The 19426-nt window shown below is 36.1% G+C and overlaps 1 protein-coding gene across 2 annotated transcripts in view; it reads left to right on the plus strand.

The window, feature by feature from the left end:
- NSF (N-ethylmaleimide sensitive factor, vesicle fusing ATPase) overlaps positions 1–17695 on the plus strand; it is a 209903-nt gene extending 192208 nt beyond the window's left edge. For both annotated transcript variants that reach the window (XM_072645938.1, XM_072645939.1), the window contains 4 exons: positions 1949–2083; positions 3483–3596; positions 15511–15566; positions 16006–17695. In XM_072645938.1, the coding sequence (XP_072502039.1) occupies positions 1949–2083; positions 3483–3596; positions 15511–15566; positions 16006–16027 (327 nt within the window). In that variant the 3' untranslated portion in view covers positions 16028–17695. The remainder of the gene's footprint in view (positions 1–1948; positions 2084–3482; positions 3597–15510; positions 15567–16005) is intronic.
- Positions 17696–19426: the final 1731 nt, after the last annotated feature.

Here is a 19426-nt window from a genome sequence, read left to right on the forward strand (position 1 = left end):
TGTGTGTGGATACCAAACTCTTATCAGAGAAATTTATACAAAATTTTTTTCCCCATTCCACCTCTTCCATCCTTGTCCTAAGTGCATTCATTTTGTCTGAACAGAAGCTTTGCAGTGTCGTGTAATTTAAGTTATCTATTTTATCTTTTGTAATTTCCTCTATCCTTTGTTTGGTTTCAAATACATCTCCTATCTTGTAGACTTAGTACTTCATTGAAATACATGAACTTAAAAAATTTCCAATGGACTCTTGAGGCAAAACACCTTCCACATCCAGAGAAAGAACTATAGAATTGGATCGCAGATAGAAACAGACCAATTTCTTTTGTATTATGTTTTGTTTTATTTTATTTTACGGTTTCTTCCATTCATTTTAATTCTTCTATGCAACATGCATTTAATAGGAAAGTACATCTAGAACCTATATAAGATTGTACACTGTCTCAGGGATGGCATAGGGAGGGAGGGGGAAAAAATCTAAGATATATGGAAATGATTGTCAAACACTGAAAACAAATAAAATAATTTAATTTAAAAAAAAACAAATATGTCTCCTACCTGTAACTTTAAGAGATATATGATCTGTTTCTCTTTCTGCTTTTTATAGTATGATCTTTAATATTATGATCACCTATCCATTTAAACTATATTGTGGAATATAGTGTTATTTGTCAAAGCCTGATTTCTGCTAAATTGCTCTCCAGTTTTCTTAGGAATATTTTTTATGAAATAGAGAGCTCTTCCTAAGTAATTTATGTTTTACACTTTATCAAATACTAGGTTATTGAGTTCCAGTATTTCTCATAGTCCCTTGTCTACTCTGTCCCTTTTATCTCCTTCTCTCTTTTTAACTAGTACCAGATAGTTTTGATGACCGCTGCTTCACAATATTTTTTGAGGTCTAAAAATATATTCACCTTCTGTCCCTGCCTCTTATCATTTTTCTTGATATTCTGGATCTTTTGTTTCTCCATTAAATTTTGTTATCAAATTCTATAAAGTGTCCCTTCGGTAATTTGCTTAGTATAGCATTAAAAGTGTAAATTCAACTGGGTAGTATTCTCATTTTTCTAATATTGGCACAATCCAATCATGAGCACTGACTCTTCCTATTTAAGTTTTCCTTTAGTTCTTCTAAGAGTACTTTGTAATTGAATCTATATGTCTTTTGTGTGTTTCAATGGTTTGATTCCCCAGATAATTTATGTTTGTAGTTATTTGGAATAAGATTTCCCTTCCTGTTGCTTTCTGAATTTTATTATTATATATGAATACAATTCTTTTTAAGTCTGCAACTTTGCTGAAACTACTATCTTGATTAGTGTCTTTGCTGATTTCTTAAGGGATGTTCCAAGTACATCATTATCATATCATATACAAATAAGAGTAGTTTTATCTCCTCTTTATCTATTACCATGGGTTCTTAAAGGGTATACAAGTAGAGCAAAGGCTCTTCTGTCAAGTTATACTAAATCTTTAAGTATGGGTCCAATAATAAACTGAAGGTCTTTCATCAGAAATTCTCATCACCAGGTGAACCACAGGTTGAAATTTTTGTTCATTGCAACTCTGTAGCTAATTACTAAGTTGTTGAAGGGTTGCAGACTGTGTTGGTGGAGCTTCAAACTAATGAAGTCACTAAGCTATTAAAACTTAATACTACATTAAGACTCTTGGAATACCCAGTATATTACCATTGCCACTTCTCCATTTCCCTGATTTTGTTGTTACTGTAGAAAAAGAGTTCTTTAGAATTTGCCCTTATTTTATTCGAAATCTTACCTTTTCTTAGTCTTTTGTGCAGGAAATTCTGAATATTTTATTTTCCTTTCTTTATTCATTTTTTACATCTAGGATTAAATGATAGATTTTGTACATGATTTCTTCTTCTTTCAGTGTTCCTAAGACTAATTCTCTGAATTTTCAAATATTTTCTCCTTATGATTAGGGACGCAAGCTTCTCATCATTGGTACTACCAGCCGAAAAGATGTCCTGCAGGAAATGGAAATGCTTAATGCTTTCAGTACCACCATTCATGTGCCTAACATTGCTACAGGAGAACAATTGATGGAGGCTTTGGAGGTAATAATAAATTAATGAATTGATCTGTGCATACTATCTCTAAAATGTACTTTTCTGATCAAAGACAATGCAAGTTGTGAATAAATTGATTGTAGGATTCTTGGTAACTTATTTCAGTTATGACTCAACAGAAAAGTAGGCTAATAAGGATATGTGTCTTCTGAAAGAGTGGAAAAATAAGTATACTTAGAAGCAAATTTATTACTAACTTCTGGATTATGGTTAATATAGGCAGTACAGAGAACTGGAAGACCTCTTTCACACATTTAGAAATTCTGGGAGCAATATGGCGGCATGCTAGTAAATTACATGAAGAAAGAAGCATAGATTGTGAGAGGTAGCAAAATAATTAAAAGTAAATTACCTAGAACATTTATATTGACTTTTAGCATATTTGCCTGAGTCTAATCAGATTCATTATTAGCATTTGTATTTCTAATATAAAGCATTTTGCAGAAACAGTTGCAAAATTTCAGAGACTTTGCAGAACAAGAATGATTCTCAAGACCCTTTGTATGGTCAAGTTATTTAAGTTTTAAAATATTTAAATTTCAGTGGGGATTTTGTAATCCTTGAACCTAACCCTAGTTTAATTATTTTTATTTTAGCAAGACTATTCTTGTACACATACCTACATTTAGTATCTGTTAAATGATTGCACTAATTATAGTGACCTGGAGACAAAGGACTTGAATGTCAACTCTTTGAGAGCAGGGACTGTTTCATTTTTGTCTCCACATTCACATCACCTAGCACAATGCCTGACATATGATAGGCACCTAATAAATGCTTGTTGATTGGTTGATTAGTTAAAAGCATCTGTGTGTGATCATTATAGTTCATGAATTCTGCTAAATACTAGAATGGAATAACCATTATGACTTACTACATAGTTATATTACTACATTTTAAAAATCTTTTTAAGAGTGATAAATCCCAATAAAATGACAATTTAGTTGGTATATTTTAGCTTGTGCGCCCTTAATGTTTATTTGAGGAATAAGTATATTGTTCCTCTGTCTAATTTTTTTTTTGCAAGGGCTCTGTAGGAGGATGAAACACCAGTTTATTCTATTATAATACATACTGCGTGTCTCTAAGTAAAAACTGGGTTTTTCACTGTGATAATGGTTGCATATTTATGCTATTTTTTTTCTTGTGAAAATATAACCAGTGGTAAAATGATACCAACTCTTGTTTAAAAGAAATGTTTATTCAGGATTATAACTTATGTGGAAAGTGAGATCCAGGTTTATTTTAATGTACTATGAGAAGACAATAACAATTTATATCAATAAAGTATTCTAATTAATCTCTTAAGGATAAATATGAGAATTGATTCTGCTTTTGATGTGGATTTTAGGTATGATTTAAGTGTTTCTTGTGTTCATTTTTCTAGCTTTTGGGTAACTTCAAAGATAAAGAACGTACCACTATTGCACAGCAAGTCAAGGGAAAGAAGGTCTGGATAGGAATCAAGAAATTATTAATGCTGATTGAGATGTCACTACAAGTAAGAGTCATCATTGATATGCCATTAAAGGATTTATTATTTTATTTTACAAAGGTTTAATTTTAGCAAGCTAAAAATATTACATTATTCTCTAAGTCTTGTGTAATATAGTTGTTTGCCTCTGAGATTGTGAAATGCAACCTGAGGAGTACTCTTTCCTTCTTTTTGTTCAAACACATCAAAAGCATTAGAGCTGAAAGGAATCTTAGACATCACCTAGTCAAGTCTCCTCATTGTACAAATGAGGAGATTTTGACCCCAAGGAGCTTTAGTTACTTCTCTCTTAGAAGTTAGAGATGGAAAGTACCTTAGAGAACATCTTCTCCAACTGCCCCTTTCACAAATAGGGAACCTGAGCCCCAGAGAAGGGAAGGGACTTGCTCTGGGTCAAAATCTAGAGAGTTGTAGAACTCAGCTGAGAATCTAGGGCTCTGGGCTTATTGTTCATGGCACATTATACTACTTACTTTACTGGATTATGGTTTAATTATTCATATTTTAGTACAAAAGAATGCCTCAGTTGTCTTCAGTTTCTTAAACATTCACATTATCTGAGCACCCTCTGCATGTACAGTAGTGTATTAGGTACTCACATTAGTGGGTCAAGCCTGTACAGTACATATAGCAAAGAAACTATTTTGTCTAGGGCCAGTCCTAAGATAAGTCAAGAAATTTCTTTACTATCTTTCTGTTTTCACTGTCAGTGTTCTTTTCCATCCTTCTGGAATTCCTCTTCTACCTTCTGTTCCTAATCTGGCTTTTCTAGATGCTTATCCTGTGTCCTATTCAATAACTCTTCTGATAGACTTATTTTTAGTTAAAAAACTAGTCCTTGCTAAAGTGTTCTTCAGTATTTCAAAGAATTTGGGAATATCCTAATGTGAGTATTCCCTTCAGAAATAAAAATTGAAAACTATCTATGTCCTCTCTTATTAATTTCTCAAAGAAACTCCACCTACCATGCTGAAGGCTTTCCTCCAGGGTTTCTTAAATTACAAAGATCCCAGTGCAGCATGAAGAGTGTCTTCTCAGTTATTTCCTATACTCCATATATGACTAGTCCACTTCCTTTTCAATCATACATCTTTTTGAACTCCTCTATATGGCTTTTTGTATACAGTTTTATAACAGTAATATGCTCTAGTCCTTGTATGCCCACTGGGGGTCTCACTGTTGTCCTTTGGTGACTTCCAACTTAGATTCTTCAGAAGTTGTAATATTCCATGATTCACAACCATAGAACACCACCAGAGATATTGATGTTAATGAGAGTGACCTTGGAAATTTGGGAAGATAATGGCATGTGAAGATCTTTAGAAGCGTAGATTATCCACAAACATGCTAGGAAAAAAATCTGAGAATGCGGTAGAAAGAATGATTATAAAATTAGAAAGATATAGCTACAAACTCCTTTATCCAGTCTGGGACTGCACAAAGGAATCCCAGAATCCAGCAGAAGCTTGGAGCAGAAAAAAGCTGAGCAACCAGAAGCCAAAGCATGGACTCAGACCAGCTCTTGGTTGTTTGGTGCCGAGAGCTCAGTGCCTGGGCCACCTGCCAAAGAAACAGCAGGACATGGGGCCAGGCTAACACTGAGCAGCACAGTGTGCACTTCCACAGCATTTCAGTGCCCAGACAGCCCCACTCAAGGGCACTACAGGAAACAGGACCAGACAACAGAGCAACCAGGTAACTTGGGGCCCAGGAAACACATATGCAAGCCTCAGAAGTAAAAAGCCCATGCAGCACCTCAGAAACAAAGCATTTGGGGGTCTCCCAATAGGCCTGCTACCAGTACTATCAGCAGCATCTGGGTGAGGGCCTATCAGGCTCACAGCAGAGCCAAATCTGGGTTTGGAACTTTGTAAAAAGAATGAGACAAAAAACGGGCCAGGACAAAACCTAAGTTAAGTCACTAGGAAACTGAGCCAAAACCTAATAATTCCTGCAGAAAGCAGGAGCAGATCTTATCCACTGTATACAGAACCAGAGCTGGCCCATGTAAGAGTAAAGAAGAGAGCAAAATCGCATCCAAACACAAAGCCCCAATTCAGAAATTGAGGTTGGAGATATGAGTAAATAGAACAAAATGTGATGCTTGGACTGAGAAGTCCAAGAGGTAAATGCAATAGAGTAATAACTCCACATGTCCAAATAGAGCCTCAGAGAAAACAATGTCCTGGCTGCAAGAAATAAAGGAGTACCTGGGAGAAATGAAATAAAAGCTACAAAATACAGTATTAAAGAAAAGAACAGCTTAAGGAGAGAAAACTAGCAAGGAAAATTAATACTTAAAATACACAATGGTAAGTCTTGCTCAGAAATTGAACTCCCTGAAAGCTACAATGAGCCAAACCAAAAAACTCTTTAAGATAGTAAAAAATAATAAAGTAAACTGAAAATGGAAAAAAATTGAAAATAAAAGCGAAAGACTCTTAGAGTCTTTGGACTTCCTAGACATCATGACCAAAAACAAAACAAAATAATCCATATACTATATTTGAAGAAAGCATAAATAAAAACTTTGTCCAAAAATAAAAACTGGAACAAGAGGGCAAAGTGAAAATAAAAAGAAGCTACTAGTTATCTCCTGAAAGAAGTACCAAAACAAAAAGAAAACTCCCAGGAATGTGTATATTAGAATGTAAACAAATTAATTGTATACATCCTGTTACAGGAAGAAAAAGCAATTGTCTGCTCTAAACCTTACTGTCTTCAGGGGTAAAAAGTATAAATATAGCATATATAAAAACCAGCAGAAGGCCTGGAGGTGACTTTGTATTATTATTTTATGATTCTAGGAGAAGGAAATGGGCAGGAGGAATAAGGGAATATACAGGGAAGGAAAGGAGAAGGAAGAGCAAGATCATAACAAAAATCCAAAGATTCCAAGTCAAAGGGGAAAAAATACTGGAAACTATCAGAAAGGGTTGAATTAAAGTGCTGAGGAACCACGATTAGGAACACACAAGACTTTCAGACTATAAAGGAGAGGAAAGCCTGTAATACAGTATTCCAAAAGGCAAAGATAAAGGCTTAAAATCAAGAATAATCTACTCAACAAAACTTAGTAAATTACTATGGGGGGGGGGGGGGGGGGAATGAACCTTTAATGAAGGAGAGGATTTCCAGACATCCCTGATAAAATTAGTTGAACTGAGCAGAATTTTTGAAGTACAAGTGCCGGAGTCATTAGAAGCTTAGAATGGCAAAAAACATTTGATCTTTATAACAGACTGTATGATGATGAATTGTTTACATTCTGACATAGGGAGGAAAAACATTTGTCAGAATCTTAATGTTTTCAAGTGTCATAGACAAACTTAAATAAGTCAGGCAGGAGGTCTGAAGTTAGTTCTGTTCTGTTTTATTTTATGGTCCAAGAAGAAGGAAATTGTTGGAATAGAGGAATATACTGAGAAGTAAAGGAGAGGGAAGGGGAGAAAACTTATTTTCTCACATGATAATAGTGCACAAGATGAAAACTGAGTACATGAAGGAAAAGGTCAAGGGAACAGTTCTCCCATTAATCTCATTTTCATCTGAACTGGACCAAAGAAGGTTGAATATACGCACACACATGCTTGTATCCACACAAAAAAATAACCTGATGTGCAAATAAATTAATCTCGGCTTGGAGAATAGGAAGAAACAAAGAGGGAGAGATAAAGTGTAAGGTGGGAAAGAGAGTAGGTATAAACAAAGCAAACTTCAACACCAGAATATACAGCATGAAAGGCATAATAAAAGGAAAGAAAAAGAAAAATATGATTGTAGACTAGGCAAAGGGAAGAAAAGATAAACAGAACAGAAAGATCCCTTCAATGGTAGTTCACTGGTGTTAAACAAAATCTTCCCTTTCTTCATTACTTTCTTTGTAAAGAGGGGAACAAGGCATGTAAGGAAGAACAAGAGGACAGGATGGGAAGAAATATAACAATCAAGATTCATCATGAACATAAATGGGATGAATTCACCCATAAAATGGGAGAGAATGTAGCAGAATGGATTAGAAAATACAACACAATGATATTTTGTCTACAAGAAACACATTTGAAACAAAGATTCACAGAGTTCATATAAGAGTTTGGAGCAGGATATGTCATGCTTCATATAAATCCAAAAAAGCAGCTTCATATAAATCCAAAAAAGCAAGGATAATAGCCATGATTTCAGATAACAGTGAAAAGAAACCTGATAAAAGAGGTTTCCTGGAAAACTTTTATCTATAAAAGTTTTATAAGGAATAAACCAGTAATATTTTTATATGCACACAACACCACACACACACACATACACGCATACAACAAGCTGGTATAGCATGTAGCTACTTAAAGGGAAAGTTAATAAACTTGCAGGGAGAATTAGACAAAAAAACTATAACGGTGAGGGACCTCAATGTATCCCTTTTAGACCTAGATAAATATAACAAAAAGATAAACAACAAAGAAACTGAACACCTGAATATAACTTTAGGGAAATTATTAAGAGATAATAGATTTCTGATGATTACTAAATGGGAACAGAAACAAGTTAACATATTTCTCAACTGTTTTGGCATCTTTTTTAAATTAATTAATTTATTTTTAGTTTTCAACATTCATTTCCACAAGATTTTGAGTTCCAAATTGTCTCCCCATCTCTCCCCACCCCCCACCCCAAGACACCATGCAGTCTGATTACTCTTTCCCCTCTCTGACCTCCCTTCTATCACACCTTTCCCTTCCCTTATTCTCATTGCCTCTATTTTATTGTAGGACAAGACAGATTTCTATACCCCATTACCTGTATTTCTTATTTCCCAGTTGCATGTAAAAACAATTTTTAACATTCATTTTTAAAACTTTGAGTTCCAACTTCTCTCCCTTCCTCCCTTCCCACCCCCATCCCCATAGAGAAGGCAAGCAATTCAATACAGGTTATACATGTGTAGTTACGCGAAAGACTTCCATAAAAGTCATGTTGTGAAAGACTAACTATATTTCTCTCCATCTTATCCTGCCCCCCATTCTGTTCTCTCTTTTGACCTTGTCCTTCCCCAAAAATGTTACTTCTAATTGCCCCCTCCTTTCATTGGCCCTTCCTTCTGTCATCCCCTCACACCCCACTTAGCCCCTTCTCTCCTACTTTCCTGTAGTGTAAGATAGATTTTCATACCAAATTGAGTGTGCATGTTATTCCCTCCTTAAGTCAAATGTAATGAGAGTAGACTTCACTTTTCCCTCTCACCTCCCCCCTTTTCCCCTTCATTGAAAAAGCTTTTTCTTGGGTCTTTTATGAGAGATAAATTGCCTCATTCCATTTCTCCCTTTCTCTTCCCAATATATTCCTCTCTCACCCCTTTTATTTTTTAGATATCATCCCTTCCTATTCAACCCACCCTGTGCCCTCCGTCTATATGTATATAATCCCTCCTAACTACCCAAATACTGAGAGAAGTCTCAAGAGTTATAAATGTTGTCTTTCCATATAGGAATGTAAGCAGTTCAACTTTAGTAAGTCCCTTACGATTTCTCTTTTCTGTTTACTTTTTCATGCTTTTCTTGATTCTTGTGTTTGAAAGGCCGATTTTTCTATTCAGCTCTGGTCTTTTCATCAAGAATGCTGAATGACCATTTTTCCCCCTGAAGTATTATACTCAGTTTTGCTGGATAGGTGATTCTTGGTTTTAATCCTAATTTCTTTGACTTCTGGAATATCATATTCCAGGCCTTTCAGTTCCTTAATGTAGAAGCTGCTAGATCTTGTGCAATTAGTGGATTCTTTCAATATTTATTTTACCCTCTGATTGTAGAATATCAGGGCAGTTTTCCTTGATAATTTCATGGAAGATTCTATGTCTAGTCTCTTTTTTTTTTATCATGGTTTTCAGGTCCCATAATTTTAAAATTGTCTCTCCTGGATCTATTTTCCAGGTCAGTTGTTTTTCCATTGAGATATTTCACATTGTCTTCTATTTATTCATTCCTTTGGTTTTGTTTTATAATTTCTTGATTTTTCTTAGAGTCATTAGCTTCCATCTGCTCCATTATAATTTTTAATTCACTCAAACATTCAAAGGACCAATTCCAGTGTTACTTAAACTGTTTGCAAAAACAGGGAAAGAAAAGATCTTTCCAAACTCTTTCTGCAATATAAATATGGTCTTTTTACCTAAACTAGGGAGAAACACAGTAGACAAAGAAAACTAGAAGCCAGTACCTCTAATGAACATTGATGCAAACAAGGAAAGAGACTAGAATAATTTATTAACATATTAGCAAAGAAGGTACAATACATATTAAAAATTAATATACTATGACTACGTTATATTTATACTAGGTATTCAGGATTAGTTTAATAAAAGGAAAATCATAAATAGGTGATATAGCAAAAAAAAAGAAACCACATGATTAAACCAATAAATAGCGTAAAAGTGTTTGGTTTAATCCACCACTCATTTCTGTTAACACACACACACACAGAAATAAATTATCCTTTCCTTATTATGGTAAGTAATATCTAAAACTAAACACCAACATTATATATAACGGAGAAGCCTTTCTGCATTGATCAGCAGTAAAGCAAGGATGTCCATCTTCATCACTACTATTTAACAGCTAGAAATACCAGCTCTAGCGGTAAGACAAGAAAAAGAAATCAATGGAATAAGCATGCAAAGAGAAAAGAAAATTACCAGGTTTTGCAGATGGATTTGATAGTCAATTTAGAAAAGCTAAGTCATCAAAAAAATTTAAGTGAAACAATGACTTCAGCAAAGTTGTGAAATATAAAATAAATCCATCATCATCATTTCTATATATTACCAAATAAAACCCAAGAGGAAGAGATGGAAAGAGAAATTCCACTCAAAATCACCATGGAATATATATGTGAATCTACCCACAAAGACATATAAGAACTATGTGAATACAACTATAAAATATCCTTTACAAAAATAAGCAGTCCTAAATAAGTGAAGAAATACTAATTATTTGTGGGTAGACTTTGCCAATATAATCAAAATGATAATACTACTGAAGTTAGTTATTCAGTGCTATACCAATTAAAATTACCAGGTTATTTTATGAGCTAGAAAAAATAATAATGAAATTTATCTGGAGGAACCAAAAAGATGAGAATCTCAAAGGAAATCATGAGGAAAAAAGAGAGAAAGAGATGATACCAGATCTCAAACTATATTAAAAAGCAGTAATCTTCAAAGGGATTTGATGCTGGTTAAAAAGTAGAAAGGTTAAACATTAATACAGTAGTGATAGAGCTGGCAACTGTGTAACTATTCTGGAAAGCAGTCCAGAACTGTACCCCATAAGTCCCTAGGACATTTTGTTCTAGCAATATACCTACTAAGCATATACCTCAGAGAGATCAAAGAATAAAGAAAATCCATTTGTACAAAATTACCTATAGCAGCTCATAGTAGATACTGAATAAATGCTTGTTGATTGATTCATCATAGCTTACCCTAAGGACATACTCAAAAAGAACTTTAGTTTGTTATAGTTGCAGGCCAGTCTGTCAGCTACCACTGTTTTCTAGCCATTTTAGTTTAAAAAAATGTTTCTATGTAATTTCTCTGTGCTCTTAGTACATGGTCTATTTTTGTAAAAGTATTATGTGTCATTGGAAAATATATTCTTTAATGATCTCATTCACAAAATTCCATAAGCCTTTCATTCCTTAAATTTTCTAAGTTTGATTGTTCAATTTTACATTTTCCTTTTAGTTTATCTTTCTGTTAGAATTGTCCAGCTCTGAAAAAGGAACATTAAAATGACCTTCAGTTATCATGTTATTACTTGTATTTTCACAATCTATTTTTATTTGTGTAATGAGTTAACTTTCACTTTATGAATTTAGATGCTATGTCATTTGGTACCTATGTTTTATATTGATATTGCTTCTTTGTGTATGACTCCTTTAAGTATAGTTTTCCTAGTCGTTATCTCTTGCTGTTTTAAATCTTTGTTTATGTGTCATCTGGTAGTATCGATGGTTCCAACTAGTAGATAGCCAGTTTTGTCCCAAACCCCCTTCACATCATCACACAGCGATGTGATGCATAACAGGACTGGTCATCAGAGGTTCTGCTTCTCCTCCTGAGCATTCTTCTTCCTGTTTTCATCTTCACAAACCACCCTCACAAGTGGGTCATTTCCCCCTTGTTAGGTGGGAACTCTGAGACCCGCAGAGGGGAAAGTATTGGTCCTGACAGAGTTTGAAAGTTTTCATTCTTTATGTCTCTTTATTTTTAATTACGCTTCTTGTGTGCAGCAGACTGGTAGAGTTCGCTTTCTATTGTTGTTTCAATTTAATGTGTTTATTATATTCACATTTAAGGCTGTGATTTTTTTGAGGTGTTTTTCCATTTATTTCTTTTGTATTTTATTGTCTTCCACGTAAATCAATTTTGTTTATACTGTTTTAATGCTTTTCTATTCCATCAGGCTTTCCCCCTCACAACTGGGGTTTGTTTTTTAACATCTCTGTCCTCCATTGCTTGATAAAATGCTTCCATGATCCTTTAACCACATCTTCTGAAGGAAACCTTTGAGTTTGTTCTTCTGCCCACTTCATAGCAGCAGTTTGGGCATACTGTCATTTATTCCTCACGTGTGCAATCTTCTGTAGTTGTCCTGATGGAATAATGAAGGCAACAGGGGTATGGAATCAGGAGACCTTGGATCCAGGCCTCACTTTGCCATTGCCTGGTTGTGTGACCTCAGGCAAGTTATTGTTTTCTATCTGGATCTCACTTTCCTAATCCATAAACTGAATGACCTGGACAAGATGATTTTTCTTAATCCATGCTATTTTTTATGCATGTATGCATCCTTGTGTCTAATGTAAAACTCAGCCTTGGCCACCCTGCAGGATCTAGATGTACCATACCCAAGTGGATACAGGCAGCTCTCTAGTGACTAGAATTATTTTGCATGGGGAGAGGAGATGTTAGGAAGAGGAGAGAGTTAAAATAGAAAGGAAAGTTGGACACATCACAGATTATTATCATAACATTTGAAAGTTGGAAATTACTTCAGAAATGATCTTGTGCATCCCCTTCATTTTATAGATGAGAAAACTGAGGCCCAAATAAATAAGGTGACTTGTTCATGATCAAAAAATTAGTAGTAGTGTTATAGGGAGAACACAGGGCTCCTGGCTCCCAGTACAGTACTGGTTCCATGAAATGGTTTGATGGTTCCATGGGACCATCATGTCACTTTTCTGGACTCAACCCAATGCTCTTTCTATACCATGCTAAAGTGGAGAATATTCTGAAGTGATTTTTCCCACTCAGAAAGGTAGAATTCAATGAAAACCCTACTCTATCTCTAATCTCAAACAGTGTCCTGGCACGAAGTTTACAAGGAAAAGAAATTTCCTAGTAATTTTGCCTTTTGCCAGTTTTTTCTCTCACTCTGGAAGGTATTGAATGTGAGCCCAGGCAGCATTTCCAGTCCAGTTTATTACCTGTCCTTTCATATTTTCCCAGCTGCATCTTCACAATGACATCCCAAATTACCTTTTTCATTCAATATATTTCACTGCAAAAGGAGATTTTTTAAAAAAACTATTGAAAATACATTAAATGAAAAGGAAAATCTGAAATTTGGTCACTGGATTCATGAACAAATGCTTAGAGAAAAACATGAACTCTACAAAAATGTGTGTCCCCTACTTATTGCTTTAAACTGAGAACCTAAATTTTGGAGGATGAAGTAATCTACCAACGGGGCTGTTTTTGAATACGTTGATTTACTTGCAGTCTGAGCAGTAAATTAAAATTATAGGTTAATCACACTGCTCAAGATTCTTTTTGGTAAAGGTATAGATACAGGTGTATTGGCTCTTTTCTTGGAAGAAGATAAATCTGTCAGAGTGCTCAACTGCATTTTTCATTTTTTTAGTCTCAGTACTTTAAAAAAAATCATTGCATAGAGAAAAATATGTAGTTCTTTTCTCCCCAACCCCTACCTTCTTCCTTTGATGCTTCCAAGTCAGGGATCAAGTCAATGCCTCTTATGTATGTGGGGTAAAAGGAAGAGTGTTGCACTTGGGCCTAATCTTCAGCCGACTGACATTTCATAGACCCCTAAGTTTGAACTCCTTCATGTCAAATGGATTTCGTGCAGCTGAATGAATTCTCTTTAGATCTGCTTCAGAGAGGCTGAGCCTAAGTGAAGAGGCACGTAGTTTAGCAGAATATACGTCATGTTACCTCTCTGTTCACTATACACAATTCTGTTAAAACTTGCACAGTACTGAGGATCTGCTCTGACTAGATGTCACCTGAGGGAATAAAGTCATTCATCTAGATTACTTTTTTCCTCTCTTTCTCTTGACTTTTAATTCCATAGCTACAGGCAAGTCAGTAAGTCATTGCTCACACATATTAAATATATTTAATGGGCAGAGACCTGCAAGTACTGACTACAGCAGAGTTTCAGCCAATTTCATTTTTAAAAACTTGACAATTGATTCACATGTAGTTTTATTCCCAAAGAAGAAAAATGTTTCTTTAGTTAAAGAGTCACACTTTTCCTAAGTGATTTGTAGTATGACCTCTCAACTGTGATGCATGTGAAACTCTTTTTCTTGTTTCCCAAGACAGAAAAAGTAAGTAATCATAAAAATAAATCCAATTGCATATATACCCACAGCTGCACTGAGTATCTGAAAGCTATTCCTGGAGGGAAGGGAGTTCCCTCTTGGGAATCAGACTCTCGTCCTGGAACATTTTTTAAAAGTTAGGTATGTTTCTAACAATCTGAGCTCTTCTTGGAGCACTCGAAATGTTTTTGACATGATCATTTTCTAAATTATTTCACATATCTGCTGGACCAGTATTAGTGGAAAATGGTAGGGAAATTTATTTTTCCCTTCATACAGGTTAAAAGTGAAAGGCAGTGATGTGATTAATAACAAAATTGATCTTCAGAGGTTCTGCTTCTCTTCCTGAGGAATCCTAGCATCCTTCTTCCTGTTTTCATCTTCACAACACCCTCGTGAGTTACAGTGGATTATTTCCCCCTTTTTAGGTGGGTACTCTGAGACCCAGAGAGGGGAAAGTGTTGATCATGACAGAGTTCTTCTTAAGTCTTTTGATTAGTAGTTTGATCAAATTTAGGACTAGTAACAGAGTTAATGTCATTTAAACTTGTTTTGTTTCAAATTAGTCTTGCTTTTCTTTTGACTTGACTCTGTGTATTAGTTGAGGGAATTTTCTCGCCACGAGTTCCCATAGTCTACTCTTAATCATCAGAGAAGGGAGAAAGAAAAATGGAGTGAGAATTTTCTGTAGTGCCTTCTCTGTGCCAGCACTGTGAGCTAAAGCGCTTTACAAACATTGTTTCATCTGACCCTCACAACAGCCCTGTGAAGTAAATGCTGTTATCCCCATTATTACAGAGGAAGAAACTGAGGCAAACAGGTTCAATGACTTCCTAGTGTATGAGGCTAGGTTTGAATTCATGTTTTCCTGACTCTGGACCCAGAGTTCTATCCACTGTGCCACTGTGAATTCCCTGGGGAATGTATTTAATTTGAGCTCTTTGTAAATGGCCACTTGTCTCATGAATGTGTGATGTTTTTCTTATACTGGTAGTAACTAAGAAACTCCTGATGTGTTTTGTGTTGAAAGGGCAACTAAACCAGCCAAAGTACTGACACCCTGTTACAGCCCTGAATGTGAGAAGCTCCCTTTGGAGGTCCAGCTCTATTTCAAAACAATTTATGTATTCTGTTATAAATCATATTAATGGAGAAAAAGCTGATAAGGTGCCTCTGTTGGTCAGTCAGAAGGTTACTGAAGTGCAAGTGTTAGTGTTTATTTAGGATGAAGTAAATGTACAGTTAACTGAAGCACAGTATACTATTAACCTGGATTCTTTATCTTTTCTGTTATATTTAGATGGATCCTGAATACCGTGTGAGAAAATTCCTGGCACTCTTAAGAGAAGAAGGGGCGTAAGTAGATGCATTTAAAGCTGTCAACCCAGCTTACATTTTGATAGCTGCTTCTGTTTAATCCTGCTACCTCCATGTTTCTAAGAGTTGCTGTAGCATCCACATATTTGAATTCTCAGCCAGACTTGGATGTCTTTGGATTTCTTTTTTTCTTTCCAAATTATTTGCTATCATTATAGGTATGATCAAAATCCAAGCGGAGATATTGTAGTGCTGGTTTGTTTTCCCTGTACTCCATCTCCAAACTGAGGGTTCATATTTAGTGAATATGACCTTGCCCTGTTTTACAATGCTCCTCTTCTCTGTAGCCAGTGCAGTCATAGGAGGAAAAATCTCTGACAGAGGCTCTTTTTACTGGTTCACTTTTGGAAAGCTTCCTGTGGCAAAGGAGGGACAATCTCATCAGTGTGATAATTGTCTCTTTGATGTTCCTTTGCAGTAACCCCCTTGACTATGACTGAATGTGGACCATCTGCTGTGCAAAGTGACCAAGGGAAGTGACCAAGGGAAGTGACCTCCATGCATCTTACTCAAGGGCACTGGCCTAAGTGGAAATGCAACTCTACCTTCCATAAGCCCTCTGTCTGCATGTGTAGTGCAATATATTCTCATTCCTTATGCTCGTTTTAGATACTCTGGTGTTTTTGTGGTAGGTGATAGCTTGCTTGGTGTTGTGCTTCTGTTTCTGTGCAGAGTAAGAGAAGACATTCTCACTCAGTTTTTAGGTGTGGAAAGAATGCACTCTACTTGCTAACATTACGCATTTCAAATGTTCTGCCCCACATACCACCAGTAAATTTAATGAGTATTGCAAGTAAACATCTTGCTTGTTTAACTGAGACCAAAATCATCATAGGAAAGTGGGACTGGAGTGGTACCTTAGAGGGAATGTGATTCTCTATGTATTATTGATGTATTTAGATGCCAAAGACAAAAATTAGATGGCTTTCCACAATCCCCATTGTAACCCTTGCTAAACACATATAAATCTGAATTTCTCACTCTTTCTTTAGTCATTTGAAATAAACTTTGCAGTCTGTGGTCAGAAAATTTTCCTGGTGGGAGAACAAATTAAGACTGCAGAGGCAACATCACATTGAAGAAACAGAATTTACCCTTGATATTATTTGTTTGATTTGAATCTATTACTACTCTATGTGGTTGTTAAAAACCAGTGAGAGTTATTTGTGGGAAAGTGTACTACCCTAAACAGAAAGAGTTTATTAAAAGTAATTCAAGAACTTCTTTGTGTTAAGTTGTGTCCAGCTTTAAATGACCCAGTTCCTTAGAGCACTATGAAGTTTGTTAGTATCCCTAAATTTTTCTTTCCTCAGTGAGAAAACTTAAAAGTTACAGTCCAGCCTTTCTCGCTTTAGAACCAGCTACCAAAGTACTAATCTATACTATGCAGTATCTAAAGAATATACAATTATTGTTAGTTGAAATATCCAAAAAGACTTCCTTTCCCCTGATCTTTTGATTTTATTCTAGCAGATATGTCAAATTTCAGTTATCATCTGCCCATTCCTTCCAAAAGGGGCAGGGCAATCAGCATTCATTTCTTTTTGGTGGCTTATCTGATAACTGAGTTAGAACGTGTTTAATTAGGTCAGCTCATTCCGTAATGAGGCTTGTAGAGCATGCCACTTTCTCCCCCATCCCCACCTTCAAAGGGAAGACAAACAGCCCAAAGCCAAATGATGCAGCTTCCCATGAGCCCGGCCAGCCTGGCTGCCGGAGCTTGCAACCCCAGCGTGACATGGGTCTGTGTCATTTGTCCTTCTGGTGGGAGAGCGAACCATTCTCCAGGCCTTGCTGGATACACTTTTATTAGCATAGTCCTATGCACATCATCAGCTTTCTTTGGGGGTTTTCATCCTCTGTTCATTTTAAGTGATGTGTACTGTGAAAATTGGTGATTTCCAGTGGCCAGTATCCATGGTGACCCCTCTCTGTGCAAGATCTTGCAACTTCCTCTTCCCAGGAAATCAGCACATATTATATTAACTTAATGTCTCTGGTTAAATGACATAAATGTTTTTATTGTGCTTTTGTCCAAGGATATATTGAGAACTATGTTATATTTAATGCCAATGACTGGATGCAATAAATAGCACATACTTGGAAAAGTTTGTCAGCCTCGTGACTTTGCTCAGGCAGTGAGTAGTCTGTCGGCCGTGTTGTGAAGAGAATGAGGACGTCAGTAGAAGCTACTTACTGCAGTCTCAAGGGTGCAGAGCAGAGTAAGGGGATGGTTTTTAAAGTGTGACCAACAATCACAAGTTATGTATAAAAAAGGTGCTCTCCAAGTAAAATCGCAAGTGCTTTATTGTATTTTTCCCATTGGGAAACTGAGGTACAGAAGCCATGCAATAAGTCAGTAATGAAGTTAGAAAGAGAAACTCTTCTTAATTAGAACCATATCCTTCCATGAAGCGCACAAACCAAGCAGTTCCAGCCTTTCCATTAGGGTTCTTCGCAGTTCTTTTCATGGTAAATTTTGGTGTCCCTCAGATTTTTTTTTTTGGTTTTTGTTTTATTACTTTGTTTACACTTTCCTGTGATATGAAATCTCTCTGCCTATATTCCTTCAGATTAACTGAAGTCCCAAGTCACCAAATTAGGACCCAGACCATCCCTGAAGACTTGGGTCCTGATCTGGAGTTTTCCTGGGGCAGTCTGTAAACTTCTGGGGATGAGCAGGGTGCCTCTCTAATACTCGTGGGGAGTCTCCAAGAATGTCTGAGAACTCTGGAGTGAATCCACTCCCTTGGGAATCTCAGTAGTTTTCTCCAAATATATGCTAGATGAAGTGTTCTAAGAATGGTTTAAAAGCAAGAACCAGGCAGTTACATATCTGAAGTTAGCCAACACACAACCGATTTATACAACAATAGGAGACTGCCTCGTCCTTAGATGAACAATCAACGAGTGACTGCTAGCAGATTTCTTCTAAAACTTCAGAAAAAGAGAATGCTTCTTGCCTTATTCACACTATTTCCCTTCAATCCTCACCCTTCACTTTGGGGCCCAATGGTGACTTATGCTTTATACTCGGTTAGCCTGTTTCTTACTATTGAAAGGGATATAACCAGTGGTGTGCTAGTAAATGTTTAACAACCAGCTGTCGAGGAGGGGGCTGTGTGTGACACACTTTGCTATTTAATCTATTTTATTAGCATTTTCTTCATCACTTTCTTATGCTTAGACAATCATCAAAACAGTAAATCAAGCCCTGATTTATAGCATATGCAGATTGCCAGGGTGTGAGTGCTCTCACACTGCAAATTTAACCATCAGCTCTCATGAACCTTTTTGAGCTAGCACTATCACACCCTTAGATATAGTATAATTATCTCTAAAATAATGCTTTGCTATAGGGAACTCTTTTCTTTTAAAAAAAAATACAGATATTTTGAAACTCTGCTTTGAGTTTCACCCACAAGTCACTAAACCCATCTTTTTAGTGTCTGAACACAACTGATGGCGAACACATTTTGTTCAGAGGCTATAGTCCCAGGTACAGGACAATTCCAGTCCAAATACAAAGGTAGAGGCATTCTTTCCTTTTCTTTCCCTAGTAGCTTGGTTGCAAGTGTCTTCAAAGCAATGGAGCAATGAAAGGTTTGTACCAATAATAAGAAGGTCATACATGAATTTTAAATTCAGGTGCTAAAACTATAGCCAGCTATGTTCCCTGAGGCACTGCTGGGACCATGGTCTTAAAGTAAGCCCACTGAGAACGTATGTGCTCTATGTCAGGGACCGCATTCAAGTTCAACAGATACCACCTCTGATCAATAAGAATCCCTATGACACGTACATAAACAACACAAAATTTGCAAGAGGATGAGAAAGTC

Source organism: Notamacropus eugenii, chromosome 2, assembly GCF_028372415.1.
Source record: "Notamacropus eugenii isolate mMacEug1 chromosome 2, mMacEug1.pri_v2, whole genome shotgun sequence".
In the NCBI taxonomy this organism is placed as follows: domain Eukaryota; kingdom Metazoa; phylum Chordata; class Mammalia; order Diprotodontia; family Macropodidae; genus Notamacropus; species Notamacropus eugenii.